A 16218-nucleotide genomic window follows, 5' to 3' on the forward strand; every position below is an offset into this window, starting at 1 on the left:
ATTGTAAACAAAATTATAGGTTATGTGTCTTAATTAAATAGAATAGATAGAAATATATTGTTTAAATGTAATTATAAAGAAAGCTCTCATTGATTTTAGTCGTTATATTATTTTCCGAGAATAACTCGATGGTCTAAGGGAATAGGAGCAGAATTACCGGAAGAATATAAAAAATTTTGGAAGGAGTGGAAACTTCAACAGCCGACTGCAGTTCATTACATAAAACAGCAAGAAAAATATACTAGAAATGAAAAAACAGGAGAAGTGTATGTTATAAGAAAACTCAACTTATCAAACTATATTAAAAAATATTTTTCATTGTTCTCATTGTAGTCAACCGGTACAAAATACTCCGATTCCTTTGAAATATCCAAAAGAATTTGAACAATATATATTGGGCGGAGAAGCTGTAATCCAAGGCTTTCGACAACGTGAAAAGTATTGTCGCAGATATCCTCATTTTTGGTTTCCTTTATTAAAAAAATCTGTCCTATATAGTGAAGTTTTAGATTCGTATATGAGAGTAATTGTTACACAAAGAACCATTCTTTTAATTCATGAAAACTACGGATTTGATCATTATTTATTGAAGGTGTGTTGAAGTATGACAAAGTATTTGAAAAATGTTATTGAAAAAAATCACAATTATTTATTTCTTAGACTCCTGCGTGCGATTTAAAGTCAGAACTTGCTGTAAAACTAAAGCGACAAATACTTATAGCATTGGCAGATAAAACATTATATCCAAATGACGAAGCCAAACGGGACGAAGTATATGCTAAGTATTCACAATATTTATCTTCGGTAAGTTATTTTATTTGTCTACTTCTTCAACCTTCAAAATATCTTTATTTATTACCTATCACTTTCTAGTATACGCGAGAAGAAATTGAATGGTATGGTTTAACATATAAGGATGCATGTAAGAAATGGATTGCTTTGAAAAAAGAGGAGAATAAAGTACAGCCATTAAAAATTCTATACAGATCTGAATTAATAGCAAAACTTAAAGAAAATAATGTTAAAGAAGCACAGGATAGTGATGTTCTACTAAAGGAAAAGTATGTTGTATAAATGGTTTTTCTGAATATGTCAACTTTTAACTGTAATAAAACTAAACATAATTTTTGTAGGGACGGTGATTTGTGGATATCCAAATGGAATCCATTTTCAAAGAGCTCAGGAACCAAATAGGTAATATCTGCAACTTGATATTACGTACTTTATAAATAGTAAAAAAAAAGGAAAAGATTTAAGTAAACGTAATATTCGAACAAATGTTTTGTTATTGGCAATACAAATTTATTGATATTAGATTTTTTAAAACTATTGGTAATATATTATTTTTTATGGATCATTATTTCAAATGTTATAATCAATTTTTAAAAACTTTTACAATTACGAAATTATTAAAATCTTTGATTATCTAAAACTTTCCTATAGAAAAAAAGAAGTTAAAAATTCACATATATTATATCCTACTTATAAAGGAAATTGTCTAAGAAAAATCTCGAATTTGAGAAAAAATTTACTAAACTTCTTCGATATAAACAAAAATTAAACTACGATATAGAGCATTCTAAATCACCATCTTTTGGTAAACAATCCAACAAGGATGCTACAGCTCTTGTAATGTATGTCATTGTACCAAAACTACCACTAGGAGCACTATCATAAAAGTGTTGGCAGACATAAGCTGCTCCTCCACAGAGAAGATTTCCCAATGCTGTTGTTTCACGCTGTTCTTTCGGTTTGGCACAACAGAGAGTAGCATCTCCATCGATTTTCATCTAAAAATAATATATCAATTAGAACTTTATATCTGACCAATTCTCTTTTTTTTTTTTTTTTTATAAATATTCACATTAATAGCCACAGTATTTTATACCTGGTCTTCTAAAAAGATAGCATTAGCTTTGTGTACTAAATGTTCAACAGCAATGAGACCTCCTAAAGAAACTACTGCATTATGTTCAGTCACCAATGTTAATACCATTAAAGCTTCAACAACAAGTTGACGATATTCCGGTTGCGGTATTGTATTTAAAACCGTCTCCACTGCTAAAGCAAATTTTAATTCTCCTGGTGTCATTTCTTGAGTAAGATTTTGGGGAAGAACACGTCCTTCTATAGCTAAACCTTGACACTGGAAAAAATCATAGTAGTACAGATTTGAAAATATATATATATATATATATATATATATATATATATATATATATATATATATATATCATAATGTATATTAAAATTTTGTATTTATACCCTTTCTAGAACTTGCCAAACCCGTGGATAGAAACCTCGTGGCACTCTATTAAGTGCACCGTCCAATCGACGTCTTCGTAACCATTGTCCTTGACGATCAGGTTCTGTTTCACCGCCATCCGTTTGATCAGAACTTAAAAATCCACCAATCTGAGATTTCTAAAAAATGCAATCATGATTTGTTAATCTTTTACATTGATTATTTCAATCAAATTTATTTACCTTGCTCACTTTACTTGACTTGCAACTGATAACAGAAAAATTACCTCTTCCAACTGCAAAATTTATAAATATTAAAAATATTACAGTTGCAGATTGACTTTTTTTTTTTAATAAAAATCAAACTTACCACTACTTATCGCAAACTCTTTTCCGCTCATGATATGATGTAAAAGATTTTTCATTTCAAATGGAGATAAATTCAACAAATGTTCGGAAGCTTCTTCACCCGTACAAATCAATGTTCTTGACAATTCTGTTGCCATAACTTGAATAATCAAACCAACCCTAAGCCTTAACATTTCATGAAACAACTGCGGTTCTGTTCTAATAAACATAGCTAAATATACAAGCAATTCTTGTGTCAACATAGCTGTGGATTCATCATCTCCATATGCTTGATGGATCAAAGATCTTAATTCATTCTCGGGTAATGGAGCTATAATCGTATGCTCATTACTTGGAGGCATTCCAACGGTAACTTGTTTTTGTCGTACTAACAGGTCTGTGACAGCTTTAGCTAAATCTTCTACTCTTTTTCCTAACATACCGGCAGAGTGACGAACAATGCCCCACATTTTTTGTTGACATGCTTTGTCATAAAGATCTTTTAATAAGTCTTTTACTAATACTGGATGACCTTCTTCTACCATGCCCGTATTAAAATAAAGTCCTTGTGAGTCAACCTATAATACATATGAAATTATATATTTCTAGAAATGGAAATAAATAAAGATAATAATTCATTAAACAATAAACTAACAAGATATTGTAATATATCTCCCTGTTCTTCGAGACTCTCAGTCTCACGAAGCATCGTCAATAACTCTTCGACTTCAGTATCAGCATATTGTGTGTCAGATATGGTTCTAGATTTATGACCTTTTCCAGTAGTTTTCCATGGGATATCTTCTGTAGGAGATGGTGTACGATCGGTATGTACCGATTGCGTCGAATTTGGAGTTAAAGTTGTATCTGTTACTTCAATGAATGGATTTAGGGTTAAAATAGCTGACGGTTTGCGATCTTCTCCCGCCATTCCACGAATTTCGGCTAAAAAATAGTTTATATTATATATTAATATGTACATATAATTTATAACATATAATTTTTCCAATATAATTATGTACAACAAATATACTTACACGTACATATAAATTTAAACATTATTAAAATTAAAATAGAAGAAAGATACAGAAATTAGTAAATAGTTAGTACACTTACATTCTCGGAGAATGATGAGAACCATGGCACAAGAAATGTATTGTAAAAACACAAAAGTTCCTCTTTCAGGCAACATACAATGAAACTTTTGAAAAGTTAAAAGTGTCTTTTTGCAAATTTACTTTATAGTACTAATTTTTACTTACGTTCAATAGCTATAGATCGCGTCTTTTTAATGGCACCTTTGACAGACATTCTTCGTCTCAAATTTTTTCCAGTTCTAACCAATGGCTTATTAAGAAGACCAATACGATGGGGTAAAGCACGCATCAAGTGTTCATCCAAATATTGTTGGACCTAAGAATCCAAGAAAAGTTTTTTTTATATTTTTCCATTTGTCAACTGATTTTTTTGTGACAAACAATATAGTATTAACCTGAGGATTAAGTTTATCAGGACGTCCATCTTCTGAACTACCTAAGAAGCTCAAATTCGTAATGCATGATGTACTAAGAAAATCATTTAGATTTCCTAGTGATACTCTAGTACCATTTATATAACCACTTTTCAGTTTCTTCATAGTAGTTATCATTGCCAATGGTATTTTTCCTTGATCTGCAAAAATAAATATTTTTTTGGATTTTACAAATTGAATACAATGCAATAATGTGTTTAACAACACTATTTAAGGACTAAAAACTATTCAAAAGTAGATCTTGTCATATAAAACACTTTTTTTATTATCACAGATGATCTAAAGCTGCCAAGGTCGTACCTAAATGATTATGAGTAGCAACTAGTGTTATGGTAGGCCTGCCGAGCATTTGCTTCCAGTTGATGGTCAGGAAGGCCAAGTTGGTTGTAAAAGTATTCGCAAGAAGAGCCGCATCGTTTGTTGTGTAGTATTCCTCCGCGTCAAAGTTCTAATACATGCAACAAACGCGCACACCACCAAACACATAAGCCATTTGCGAATGTTTCTAATCAAATTGAAGAAATTTTTCTATGATTGTTTCTTTTATGTTAAATGAACTGAAAATTGTTTTTCTTTAAATCAATATTTGACTTTGCAAAATATTTTAACATTAGCAGCTTTTGCTCACAATATTGAATTATACCAATTTTTAAGAACAACATTGTAATAGTTAATATATAACAAAACAGATAGAACTTAACTTAATTTTCACTACTTTAAAGGTTATTATAACCAACTATAGCCATTAAGCAAGATTGACAGCAAAAAACAAATGCACACATGCAGACAGACGTGATACAAGTGGAATGGGAATTGAGTTTCTTTTATAGAAAGATCGAAACTTTCTAGAGAAGACTGTTATCAGAAAACCAGGAACTTATCGTCTATACCTCCACAATCGAAAGATATAAGACTTCTCGTAATATCGAAGGTTGTCTTAATGTTATTCGTAATGTGTGAGGAAGACAATAACAAAGATCAAAACTATGGCTTTCAGACAATACATTACTGTACCTAGATGAACGTTCTTGAGGGGCATGACCACAAGAGGCCGGCCCAACATATTCTGCCAGCTAGACTTCAAGAAATTAATTTCGCCTTTGAATATGTCAATCATGAGCTCATAGTCCGATGCGATGTAGAAGCGGGTCATATCTGTCAACTAATGTTCGGTGCGAGAATAACAGGCAACATAAGAAAAGAAACAAGAATAGAATGGTGAAGAAGATCAACGAACATTCAAGTACCTACCTGTGGTGTGAATGCAAATATTTTATCGTGCAGAGAATATAATTTACTGGTACTCAAAATCCCGACATCTCTTGATTTACGGCCAGATAGTCCTAATTTTTTATTTCGTCCTGAAAACATAAATTGTTCATTTAATATTCTATACTATTTTATTCTATATTTAGTATAACATGCTTAAAATATTGTTATTAAATAATCATTATTTTGATTACCTAAATAAGTATATAAATGACTGAGTACTTTTGCTGGTTGTACTTCTATCGGTGCTACTTCTGCGATGGTTTGGACATGAATATCGTGCTGAGCAATTTTTTCTCTAATCTCTGCATCTTCTGCCAAAATAACAACTTGAACCACAACATCCGGTTTTTTTTCACTGCACAAACGTCGATTCAATGGATCTAATTCACCCACTGCTAGAAAGCCCTATGCATAATCAAATTTTTATCGATGAAGCTAAACATAAATTTTTTTTAAATATATCAAAATTATAATTATACTTACTTCTTGCAGTAACTTTCCCAAAATGTAAAGAGATTGAGCCCACATAAATGGATATCTACCTAAAGCTATGCGAGGTTGACTACCAGGTTGAGTATATTCTGCTGCAACATTTTCAGATGCAACTGAATATAACTCAGGAACTAATCTCATTCCATCATCTGCTTTAATTGTTATTTGTTCAAGTAGCATTGAATACTCTGCTACTGCTTCTTTATTCCCTTGGAAACAATAATCCAATATTAAATAACAGAAAAATAAAGGCCACTCGCATTCTATATTTTCAAACATACGCAATTCCCATGGTTCATAATATAATCTGTAGATAATGTATATAAAATTAATGGATATATCGTTGTTATTATTATTACAAAAAGTTATATTACATCCTATTATACCTGTTAGGATCTTCCTTTGGTGTTTTATATCCATCGCGCAAGAATCTTTTGCATCCATAACGACCTTGTAACTTATTTGTTATCGCTTCTCTTGTTAGCTGTATTAAATTAGGTTCATCTACTGCAAATGCAGGAAAGCTTATTATAGACAATAATCCACTATCCAATTCTTTTGAATTTGATTCTCTAGGCAACATAGATTGTAAAACAGCCTGACACTTTTGTGCTTCATCTGCTAATACATGAATTACTGAAGTAGGTCCACCTCTTGCACCAAATAAATCTAATTCGTTCAAAGCTTCCATTGCGGCTTTTGCCATTCCAATACTGCTAGCATTTAATTCAGGTAAGCCATGATTAGTTTTATCTCCTCTTTCCCAAATTCCATAATCAGGAGTACAATAAGCTGATTCAATGTAAAATACTAAATTTTGTATAAAAGCAACCTGTATATAAGCATAAATAAATAAATAAATTAAATAGATAACATTAATTAAAGTATCGTAAAAAATTCAAAATACCTCATCAAGATTAAATACAATTTGTAAGCCAGATGCTGTCATTTGAGCAAGCACTAAAAGATATAAAGAAATAGCATCTATTTGTAGATGACCCCATTCATTATCTCCAACAACAGTCTGTCCATTAACAGAACTATACTTTGCATGCAAAGCGTCAAGAGGATTCTGACTAGATTTAAATTTTTCTACTTTTTCTTTTTGTTGCATCATAGCCATAAGTAAACCTCTCATCAATTTAACACAACTTTGTTCTAATTCATAAGTTTTTGCTCTGTCCTCGTCAACATCCGCTATCTTTTTATATGCCATGGAAAGTCCCCAAACAGCAAGAATACAATAAATATTGTCACGCACCCATGCATGATCATTTTCACGACTTGCAGGGAAAAGACCAGTAACTGGATTTTGATGATTCATAATAATCTTGTGAACTATTCTCTGATAATAGTCCAAACGGACACCAGAATTACTTCGACTACGCATTTTCATATATATTTTAAATACTGCAACATTTAATTCTCAATTATATAATACAATCTTCTCATACATTATTTATATATTTACTAATTCTAATAAAATAATATATTTTTTAGAAATGGCAAAAAGATTAATAAGAATTATCACATACCTTTCTAATAATGTGACAAATCAAAATACTGATTTATTTTTAAAAGCGTATTACATTGAAGAAATCGTGATTCGAAAATATTTTAGCAAACACATTCTAATTACTTTTCTAAGATGATGAAATAATCCTATTTATTTAGAGATTTCTCTAAAACATTCAATGATACAATGTGAAACGAATGTCAAGTATGGCACCAATAGCAGAAACTTCTTTCCTAGACTTGATATCCGCTTCGTATGACTTTGTCCAACTATACATAAGTGACATTGACTATATTTGTACACTTTTTTAGCTCTTTGTTCTTTGCTCAATTCATTTGATGACGTATCCAATTGTAAAGAATTTACCAAAGCGACTACGCATTTCACAATTATATTTCAATTTTATATTCAATAAGAAAAAATAATTGAGTTTTATAATCTTGAACTTCGTTCTCTCTTACTCCCTCCACTTCCTCCAATAAAAAAGAGTTAATAATTTCAAATTTGCACGTGTTTCAATATACGTATGTGTATGTGAACAAAATCGATATAAAGCGCGAAAATATGCAATTTTAAATTACTAGGCAATTAATAAGCAAATGTATCCTTATAATCGAATTAAAAACAGTAATCGATTGCAACAAATTTTAATAAATTTGAATCGTTTTTAAAAATTTAGAGAACTCGCATCTCATGTGAATGATGATAATCGAATAAAAGTATCGATGTATGTCGCAGAGGTGCGGGCGAGCCATAATGAATTTGATCGGCTATTTTGCGCAACAATTTTATACGGAGTTCGTTTCAATGGTAGTTTACTGCAAAGTGGACATGGAGTAGACGTTTTTGCAGTGGTCGCTACCACTTTTTTAGTTTTTATATATATGTTTTAATAAATTTTGCAGTCTACTGTTAAGATTACAAATCTTTCTGACCCTGATAGATTTTTAAATTAAAGCTATGAACCACGTAAAGATGTTTAATTTCAAGAAAATTCTACTGTTTCTATGCATTACATCAGGCTTAACCTCGTCTGCCAACAACGAAACGCAAACAGATGGTGTGCCCGAAAAACTTTCTTCAAATTCAAATAATTTGAATATTTCAAATAACGTGATACAAACGAAGATTGTATCCGTCATATCATTGACAACGATTACTCCATCCATTAGCACCAAGGATTCTAAAGTATGCTAAACTTCTGTTCGCATTTAATTTGACGTACCATAAGTATGTTGAAACGTTTTTATATAATTATAGGCAAGTATTAATAATTCGCTAGACACAGAAGGTGGTCCAGTTTCAAATTCACTATCCGTGCGATCACCGATATCCGATCAGAAAATAACTGCTAAAAATAATTCTACAATGAGAACTGATGATATATTTATAAACAAGAACGTTGGACAAGCCATGACAACACAAAAAGATCTGCCAATTTTGGATAGAAAAAAAGGACATTTAACATTCGATCAAATAACTGTTAATGATACAGTAGAACATGATAATGATAATATAAATAGTTCTAAAGTTGAAGATACTCCTACACAAAATGTGTTAGATATGTCAGAAAAAAAAGTAAATGATACCGTTATTTCTACAATGCCTCCTGTGAACAAACATAAACCAAATCCGAAACCAACTGCGACAACGAGTAGAGATTCAAAAGATTCAAATAAACCTATACCTCCATCACCAACAAAAAGTTCTCCATTAGGAATGCCAAGAAAAATTGATTATATCATACCTATTGCTATTACCATTATTGCACTTCCAATATTGGGTGTAGCTAGTTTTATTCTTTATAATCGAGGTAAAGACTGTTGGGATAAAAGGCATTATCGAAGGATGGATTTTCTTATTGATGGAATGTATAATGATTAATTCACAAAGGAATGTATCTATGAGAATGATCCTTGCAATAAGAACTTGTAACATATACGGTAGACAGCTAAATTGCTTTATCATTATACTTTGTTATATTATGTTCTCTAAACATTCAAGAGAACATTTTTATATAATATCGGCAACACTTATTCTACATTGATATGTATAGTATGTCATCAATTGAAAACATTTTGTTGAGATTTTATTTGTTTATTATAACTATAATGTAGGCTACGATTGTGTTAACAAAAGCAATGCCATAAAAACAAAAATTATCTAAGTGAAGGCAAGGCAATGTCAATAGTAAGAAGAGAAAATTTAGTTGTATATATCATAAGATAATTAAATTAATAATGAATCAAATTTCAAAAAGGTAATTATCATATAACTGTTGCATGTCTAGCATGTTAGTCATATGTTAAAACAAAAATTGGTTTACATTTAACTAGTATATAGTTAGGGATATGCATGAATGATGATAATATATTGGAGATAAAAATAAAACTATTTTTAGTAGAGTATAATGCAAAGATATATTGCATTCTTATGCAATAAAGTAGACAATAATGGCATTATCCAACAAGACCTTGCCCTGCAAATTATCATAAATATAATTACGACACACTGTTGTAAAATAAAACAAAATATACTCAATGTTGTTTTATAAATTGCAGTATGGTGCATAGATTTGACCAAAGAAGTATATAATTGATAATGTTAATATAGTACCATTGTTGCATTTACTTGTATTAATTTGATTTTTACACATTTTTTACATACTATTTCTTTTCTTAGAAATAACACGAAAAAGGGTCATGTTATGTATATACATTGAACTATTGCCATAAGTAAATGTGTTCTATTGACAATATTCGATAATTGTCTTATATTGTTGCAAGACCTATCAATGATTTATGGGTTATACCCATTGTAAAGTTTTCAAAATTGTTATTTATGAAGTTTATATTTTGTCTAAGTATGAAAAAGCAATAATAATTATTTTTATACATATGTATATGTGAAAAATTTATCAATATTGTTATGAAATATAAATACTTACAAGCACAATTATATTAATGATTTAATCCACTTAATATCTGTTTAATCAAGACAAGCGCACATAAATAACAAAAAGATTTATGTAAGTATTATAAAATTTGCATTCTCTTTTTTTTTTTCATAGACGAAATTTTTAAGGTTTTATTATTAAGCTTTCTTTGTGTAGGTACATAAATCCAGTGATATTTCGTTACATGTATATCGCAAATTATACATCCATTAACAGACAACTATTGTGAAAAAGATGTTAATATCATCTTTTGTGTTAATTTGCAAAGAATAGTGCTCTTAGAATATTTCGTATATTCTATACTATGTGTTATCACAAAACATAATATCATACATAAACAGTCACGATGTTTACCGAGAATGCAGTATATTGAATTTCATAAATCGTATTATTTGGTACAGAATTATTTTAGAAATAGAAAAAATGAAATAAAAATAAAAATAGAAATAAAAACTTCAATTCGTTTAATATGGATATCGTTCAGTTCGATCATCCACATTTATAATTTTGAAAATGACATTTTGTACACGAAAGATTTCTTTTTTCTAATACGTTTATATAAGCTATTTTCAGTTTGAATGTATATTTCAGATGTATAAAGCTAATATAGCATTTAATAGTTATGCACAAGCTATAACCATCTAAATAAATTGCTACAAAGAATTACTATAAACTTAACGTGGAGTACATTGAAATCGTTAAGTCATTGATTATATAAACTACGTTAAAATATAAAAATAGTATTGTTCATAAAGTCAAATTTAATATTAACAGCTTAGTTGGAACGACAAATTCAAAATCCATCGATCCGACAATTTTAGAGAATGTTGTTCTTGCTCTCGATGATCGTGTTAACTCATTTTTGCGTTAATAATTTAAAAAAAATTTACATTATCATCATAATAAATGTATACACTAATAATTAAAAATCCGTCCAATTATGTTCAAGAGGAATTTCTTTCTTATCTTAGAAAAAATGATTTATATCACACGTTTCATTCAAATATATTTTTTCGTAAAAAGAAAAAGTAAAAAAATAGTATAAGTTGTGCACATGATTACAGCCGAAAGAAATCTCTCCATCTCTCTCGTTCTCGTTCTCTTTTTCTCCTCTTTCTCTAAAAATAAATGCTATATAACTATCATATAGTAGAAAAAAAAAATTGTCTTAAAAATTCTGTTTAGTTGATTCGTGAATGCGTCGAATTATATAGATAAGTTCAGCGAGATTAGGCCTCATTGATCACGCTGACCAAGGTTGTGCACGATTGAACAAATTCACGAATCGGTTCTTACCCATCGTAGAGTTTTGAAACTTCTTTAGATTAATTGAAGAAATGTTCACGTCAAATGCAAATCGAAGTAATCGTCGTTACTTTATTCGACGATACTTATCTGAACCAGGAAGTTTTGTCTCAAGATTAATCCCAACACCTTTATATAATCGAATATATAATCCTCTTATTTGGATTTATATTTTGCTTCATCAGGAAATGCCTCTCTCGGAGGTACCAAACTAAGCATCATCACGTGACGTTGATAAGCTCTCGAATTACGGAATTGAGTGTCCGTTCCATGAAGACGATCTAAAACGCCTAATACTCCGAAGCACTGATTAAATCTGAAACAGTAAACATGTTTTTTTATTATTATTATTAGCATGACATTACGTTAAAAGTTAGGATATTTAGAAAACATAGAAAAGATAATTTACTTTAAGTGATGAAAGTCGTGTGCTTCTGGAGATGGGAAAAATGGTAAATGATAACCAGAATGGGCATTCAATGTTGAAAGAATCGCAAGAGAGAACCACAACCATGCAGTGGCTACGTGAGAACCAACGATGAAGACACCGAGAAACGGTGGAATCAAATTGGAGCCGATGTGTTCTAAAGGATGACAATACAACGCTGTTACCGCTACTGGTGCGGTCCATTCGTGATGCTGCTTATGTATGTACTTGTATAAGTAACGGCTGTGCAGAAATCTACAATCACGAAATATGTGAGAAAAATCTTTTTTTGTCGTATCAGATTTATATGACGTACCTATGAGAATAGTAAAATCCGATTTCCTCACACAATATATGAATGGCGATCTCAACGAGAACCCAATGAAAAGTTGGTAATTCTCTTACCGAGGGATAACCTCGCCATTCCATAAAATGATAACTGCAGTATGCTATAGGCAGTCCAACGATTATTTGATTGAACAATACTTGAGCGATTACTTTGCAGAGTTCTCTCGTGTCGACTGGCTCGTTTGTGCCTGGCTGGATTTTGTATCTTCGTAACGCTGCCGGACGATTTGTAATGTCAAGTATCGTATAAATACCGCCGAAAACCCAATAAACTATGAACGTCAATCCCATCGAGCCTAAATAAAGAATTTATCCATATACATTAAGTTATACATCATCATCATGATTATTATTATTATTATTATTATTATTATTATTATTATTATTATTATTATTGATACTTTTTTTTTTTTATTTTGTTATACCATAAACCCATAAGGTTACAGGATCGTCTCCTAACTTATTTAAAATCTTGTCCCATTGAGCCTGCCAAAAGTCACCGGAAGCACCCCAAAATCTTTGCAAATGCCTATAAAAACGTTTAAAAATATAAAATGACATTTAACATATAGCTTCTTGTTAAAGTATTATTTACCATGTCAAAGAATTGCAAACGGCAGCAAATCCGATAACGACTGTTCCGATGACAAAAAGAACGCTTCTCAAGCTCGAAAGCAACGTAGGCGGAGTTTGATTTTTGCCGGCATCTCCGCTTGGATTGGTAACTACAAAATTTACGAGTAATTCATTATTATCATTAATAAACATAAATTTTGAAAAAGGGGATCTTCTGTCATAAACAAATCGAGAATTATTAAGGAAATACATATTTATATACTTTTACAATGTCAACAGGAATAACTCTTATATGACATTTAAATTATATTTATATTACTTCACTGTTATTTTATTTTCTTTATAAGAAATTTTTTCGATGCATTTTTTTAAATTTAATTAATGCAAGATAAATCGATAAAACTGACATAATCAGATAAGGTTATACAATCGATATTAAAATGATACATTGATTAGCGCGGAAATTTATATGCTTAAATCCAAGTGGCAATTTCCTTAATCTCTTATAATAGTAGTCGTTAAATATGATTCATGATTGGATAGAATGACAATTTATTTTTATGATGAAGTTACAAAAAAAGAATATATATATATATATATATGTATCTATACACGTACATATATACACATGAATTATCGTATTATATTTTTATTTAGATTTCACATAATAATAAGGAAAACAATAAGAATTCTTCATAAACAGTATACACTTCTTTTATATATTATATAATATGAACAATTCTTATTATATAATGTGTATAATTCTTTTAAATAGATTTAATGAAATTAAGAAATAAATAAATAGAGAGAGAGAAAGAGAGAAATATGTTCTTGTTTATCTTCCATCATTTCGCATTTATATTTTTCGCTTCATCAATCAGTATCACATAATGTTTATAAAAGATATTTTTTATCTCTGATAGCAACAAATTTAAATTTCATTTAATGTTTACTTATTCGTGAAAAACACTTATTTCATAAAATGTTTTCAAATTCGATTTATTACATCATTTATTAATTTATTGCTTATTTTTTTTTAATATTTGGAAATTTATCTATACCGTTCAGTTTTTAATAATAATAACGAATGTGAATTCGCTTAATCAATAGCGTACACTTTTCGAAAAAGCAAAAGTTAAATTTACTTTCACTTTTTTCTTTCATTTTTTCCCATTAAATTTAAATAGATAATATAATCATTAAATCAATATCTTATGCAAGAATTTTATATATAACGTTCTTCATTGCGATCAAGCAATGATTTGTAATAAATATATGCAATGTTGTTTATCTATAATTTTCAGAGATATTGAAATTTATAATATATTTATATACATACACATTTTAACCACTCATTTGCCTAATGCAATTAATACACAAGAAGGAAAGAAAATTGGCTGTTAAAATTGCATCATTTAGTGATACAATTAATTAATCTAATTATTAAGGAAATTTATTTTAATTATAAAAAGTTAAGCATCAATTAAGTGCTGTCGCGATAAAATTAAAAAAAAATGTTAAAAGTTTTTATTTGTGAATGATTCTTTTATATTTGTATAAATATGAAAGTTTCCCGGTGAAAATCCTGTTACTACGCATCGGTGGTCTTTATACAAGCTATTAGCACGTAAGAACTATCCCATCTACTGATAAAACGTATTATATAAAACATTTCGCGACACGAATACATGTAATATTATTTTTTTACTATCACCTCATAGTTTTAAATAATCCGAAATTTTGTTCGATTTACAATATAATTTTTATTTTGATAAGAATAAACAAAAGAAATTGATAAAAATGTAATGTTATATTTGTTACTTGTCTCATATCATCAGTCTCATTATTATTGTGCGTTGATATTGCTTCGCGATTATCAAGATCCAATTTCTTCATTGTATATTGCAGATAGTGATATAGATACAGATCTTTGTCACATGGTATTGATAAGTTTAATACCAAAGTATGAATGTGTTGCTTTTGTATATGCCAAATGATTTATAATATTTCATGAGTAATATTTATCGAATTATTATTATTATTTATTGCATTAACAAAGCCATAAATCAACAAATATTTGTTTTTACATCTTACATAAGAATGTAAGATAAAACTATTGCAAAAGATTAAAGTCTAGCAAGATCTTCGTAAAGGTTAGAAAATAATGAGGAAAGGAAAAGAAACAAGAAAAAAAATGCGATTCGAATGCGTGAATAATTAATCGATCGATTTGCGAGCTCGTTTATTTATCTGCGACCTATCCTTTTCTGACCTCACAACCGCGCATTCTCTTCTTGCTATTACATATACATAACATGCACAACCTACTCAACTCCGTGGCGCTTTAGCTCTAGACTATAAAATAAATGTCAAGAAAATGAAATGTCAGAAAGAGAAAAATTTTGGAAAAAATATATCCCTTTTATCGATCAAAAGAAAAAAGTCTTTGAGAAAAGAAAAACTTGTGAATCCGATGGTTTTAGAATAAATGCGAGCAGAAACACACAGCAAAAAGTAAAAAAAGAGAAAGAAATATAGAGGTATATATATGTATATATATGTATATATATATATATATATATATATATATATATATATATACAAATAGAGCAAGAGAGAGATATAGAAGAGTACGCCTTACCTTTGCATTGTCTTTGGACGTCCATCACGATTGACGACGTCCACGATAAAACGTTTACTCCAACTATTCACGTATAGACGCGACGAAGAAGCAAGAAGATCGCATTTGTCAAGCTGCTCCTTATTCAGGTACCGTGTGTTAGTCGATATTTCGTGAACACAGACTTAGTTGTCACCGTCGAATGCGCCGTAGCACCAGAAAGCGATTCTTCCTTCCTCTCCCCTCCCATCCCTTCCTTTCCCCTCCCAACCCTTCCTCTCTCCTTCCATCCCTTCCTCTCCCCTTCCATCCCTTCCTCCTACCCACGATTCTAGTGCGCCTGCGATTAAAGGTACATAAGAAGAACCGCGTTAGTGCTATTCTTTCTTTTCTAACTTTCGTTTTCTTTTTTCTTTTTTTGATTTTTAACAGACGAATTAAGATATTACTCATAACGACTTATTATTATCGATCTATTTTTCTCGAATCTTTTTGGAAACATTATTATATATTATTCTTTCATATTTCTTTTGTTTAAATAATCATTGATTTTCAATTTTGTTTTTGTGAAAAAGCGCGCGAT

General features: G+C 29.9%; 4 protein-coding genes across 10 annotated transcripts in view; 2 read left to right on the forward strand and 2 right to left on the reverse strand.

Moving 5' to 3' along the window:
• The window catches only part of mRpL28 (mitochondrial ribosomal protein L28), a 5473-nt gene extending 215 nt beyond the window's left edge, over nucleotides 1–5258 (forward strand). Inside the window, exons 2-8 of one of the 5 annotated variants that reach the window (XR_004840724.2) lie at nucleotides 100–266; nucleotides 334–592; nucleotides 661–804; nucleotides 874–1061; nucleotides 1134–1194; nucleotides 4846–5054; nucleotides 5121–5258. Coding sequence is in view for 3 of the 5 variants with exons in the window: in XM_035886252.2 (XP_035742145.1) it covers nucleotides 100–266; nucleotides 334–592; nucleotides 661–804; nucleotides 874–1061; nucleotides 1134–1194 (819 nt within the window). In the remaining 2 variants the exon portion in view is untranslated. Of the gene's footprint in view, nucleotides 1–99; nucleotides 267–333; nucleotides 593–660; nucleotides 805–873; nucleotides 1062–1133; nucleotides 1195–3926; nucleotides 4090–4397; nucleotides 4536–4845 lie in introns of those variants that run through there. The other 4 variants (XR_014983270.1, XM_035886252.2, XM_085662610.1 and 1 more) reach the window with 4 other exon arrangements.
• On the reverse strand, nucleotides 1330–7997 carry LOC118450456 (putative phosphorylase b kinase regulatory subunit alpha). Of its 3 annotated transcripts, none has more exons than XM_035886240.2 (15): nucleotides 7423–7997; nucleotides 6795–7297; nucleotides 6274–6719; nucleotides 5879–6194; nucleotides 5587–5800; nucleotides 5375–5484; nucleotides 4424–4571; nucleotides 4085–4263; nucleotides 3855–4005; nucleotides 3248–3537; nucleotides 2615–3170; nucleotides 2488–2540; nucleotides 2266–2424; nucleotides 1889–2146; nucleotides 1330–1790 (listed from the first exon to the last, which is right to left on the reverse strand). In XM_035886240.2, exons 2-15 carry the CDS (start codon nucleotides 7281–7283, stop codon nucleotides 1563–1565), a joined length of 3597 nt encoding a protein of 1198 aa, XP_035742133.1. In that variant the 5' UTR covers nucleotides 7284–7297; nucleotides 7423–7997; the 3' UTR covers nucleotides 1330–1562. The 3 variants fall into 3 exon arrangements, with proteins under 3 accessions (XP_035742133.1, XP_035742134.1, XP_035742135.1); XM_035886241.2 differs by lacking the exon at nucleotides 4424–4571 and adding an exon at nucleotides 5138–5285 and having other exon boundaries at nucleotides 1331–1790; nucleotides 7423–7954; XM_035886242.2 differs by lacking the exon at nucleotides 4424–4571 and adding an exon at nucleotides 5138–5285 and having other exon boundaries at nucleotides 1332–1790; nucleotides 3248–3465; nucleotides 7423–7940.
• Nucleotides 7998–8141: 144 nt separating this feature from the next.
• Nucleotides 8142–10338, forward strand: LOC118450460 (uncharacterized). The gene is made up of 2 exons (XM_035886250.2): nucleotides 8142–8591; nucleotides 8664–10338. Exons 1-2 carry the CDS (start codon nucleotides 8364–8366, stop codon nucleotides 9285–9287), a joined length of 852 nt encoding a protein of 283 aa, XP_035742143.1. The 5' UTR covers nucleotides 8142–8363; the 3' UTR covers nucleotides 9288–10338.
• Nucleotides 10339–10429: 91 nt separating this feature from the next.
• On the reverse strand, nucleotides 10430–15872 carry LOC118450459 (fatty acid hydroxylase domain-containing protein 2). Its single transcript, XM_035886249.2, has 6 exons — nucleotides 15657–15872; nucleotides 13035–13164; nucleotides 12865–12968; nucleotides 12408–12735; nucleotides 12074–12346; nucleotides 10430–11980 (listed from the first exon to the last, which is right to left on the reverse strand). Exons 1-6 carry the CDS (start codon nucleotides 15679–15681, stop codon nucleotides 11821–11823), a joined length of 1020 nt encoding a protein of 339 aa, XP_035742142.1. The 5' UTR covers nucleotides 15682–15872; the 3' UTR covers nucleotides 10430–11820.
• Nucleotides 15873–16218: the final 346 nt, after the last annotated feature.

Source organism: Vespa mandarinia, chromosome 1 (genome assembly GCF_050613455.1).
Source record: "Vespa mandarinia isolate Hongniang chromosome 1, ASM5061345v1, whole genome shotgun sequence".
In the NCBI taxonomy this organism is placed as follows: Eukaryota; Metazoa; Arthropoda; class Insecta; order Hymenoptera; family Vespidae; genus Vespa; species Vespa mandarinia.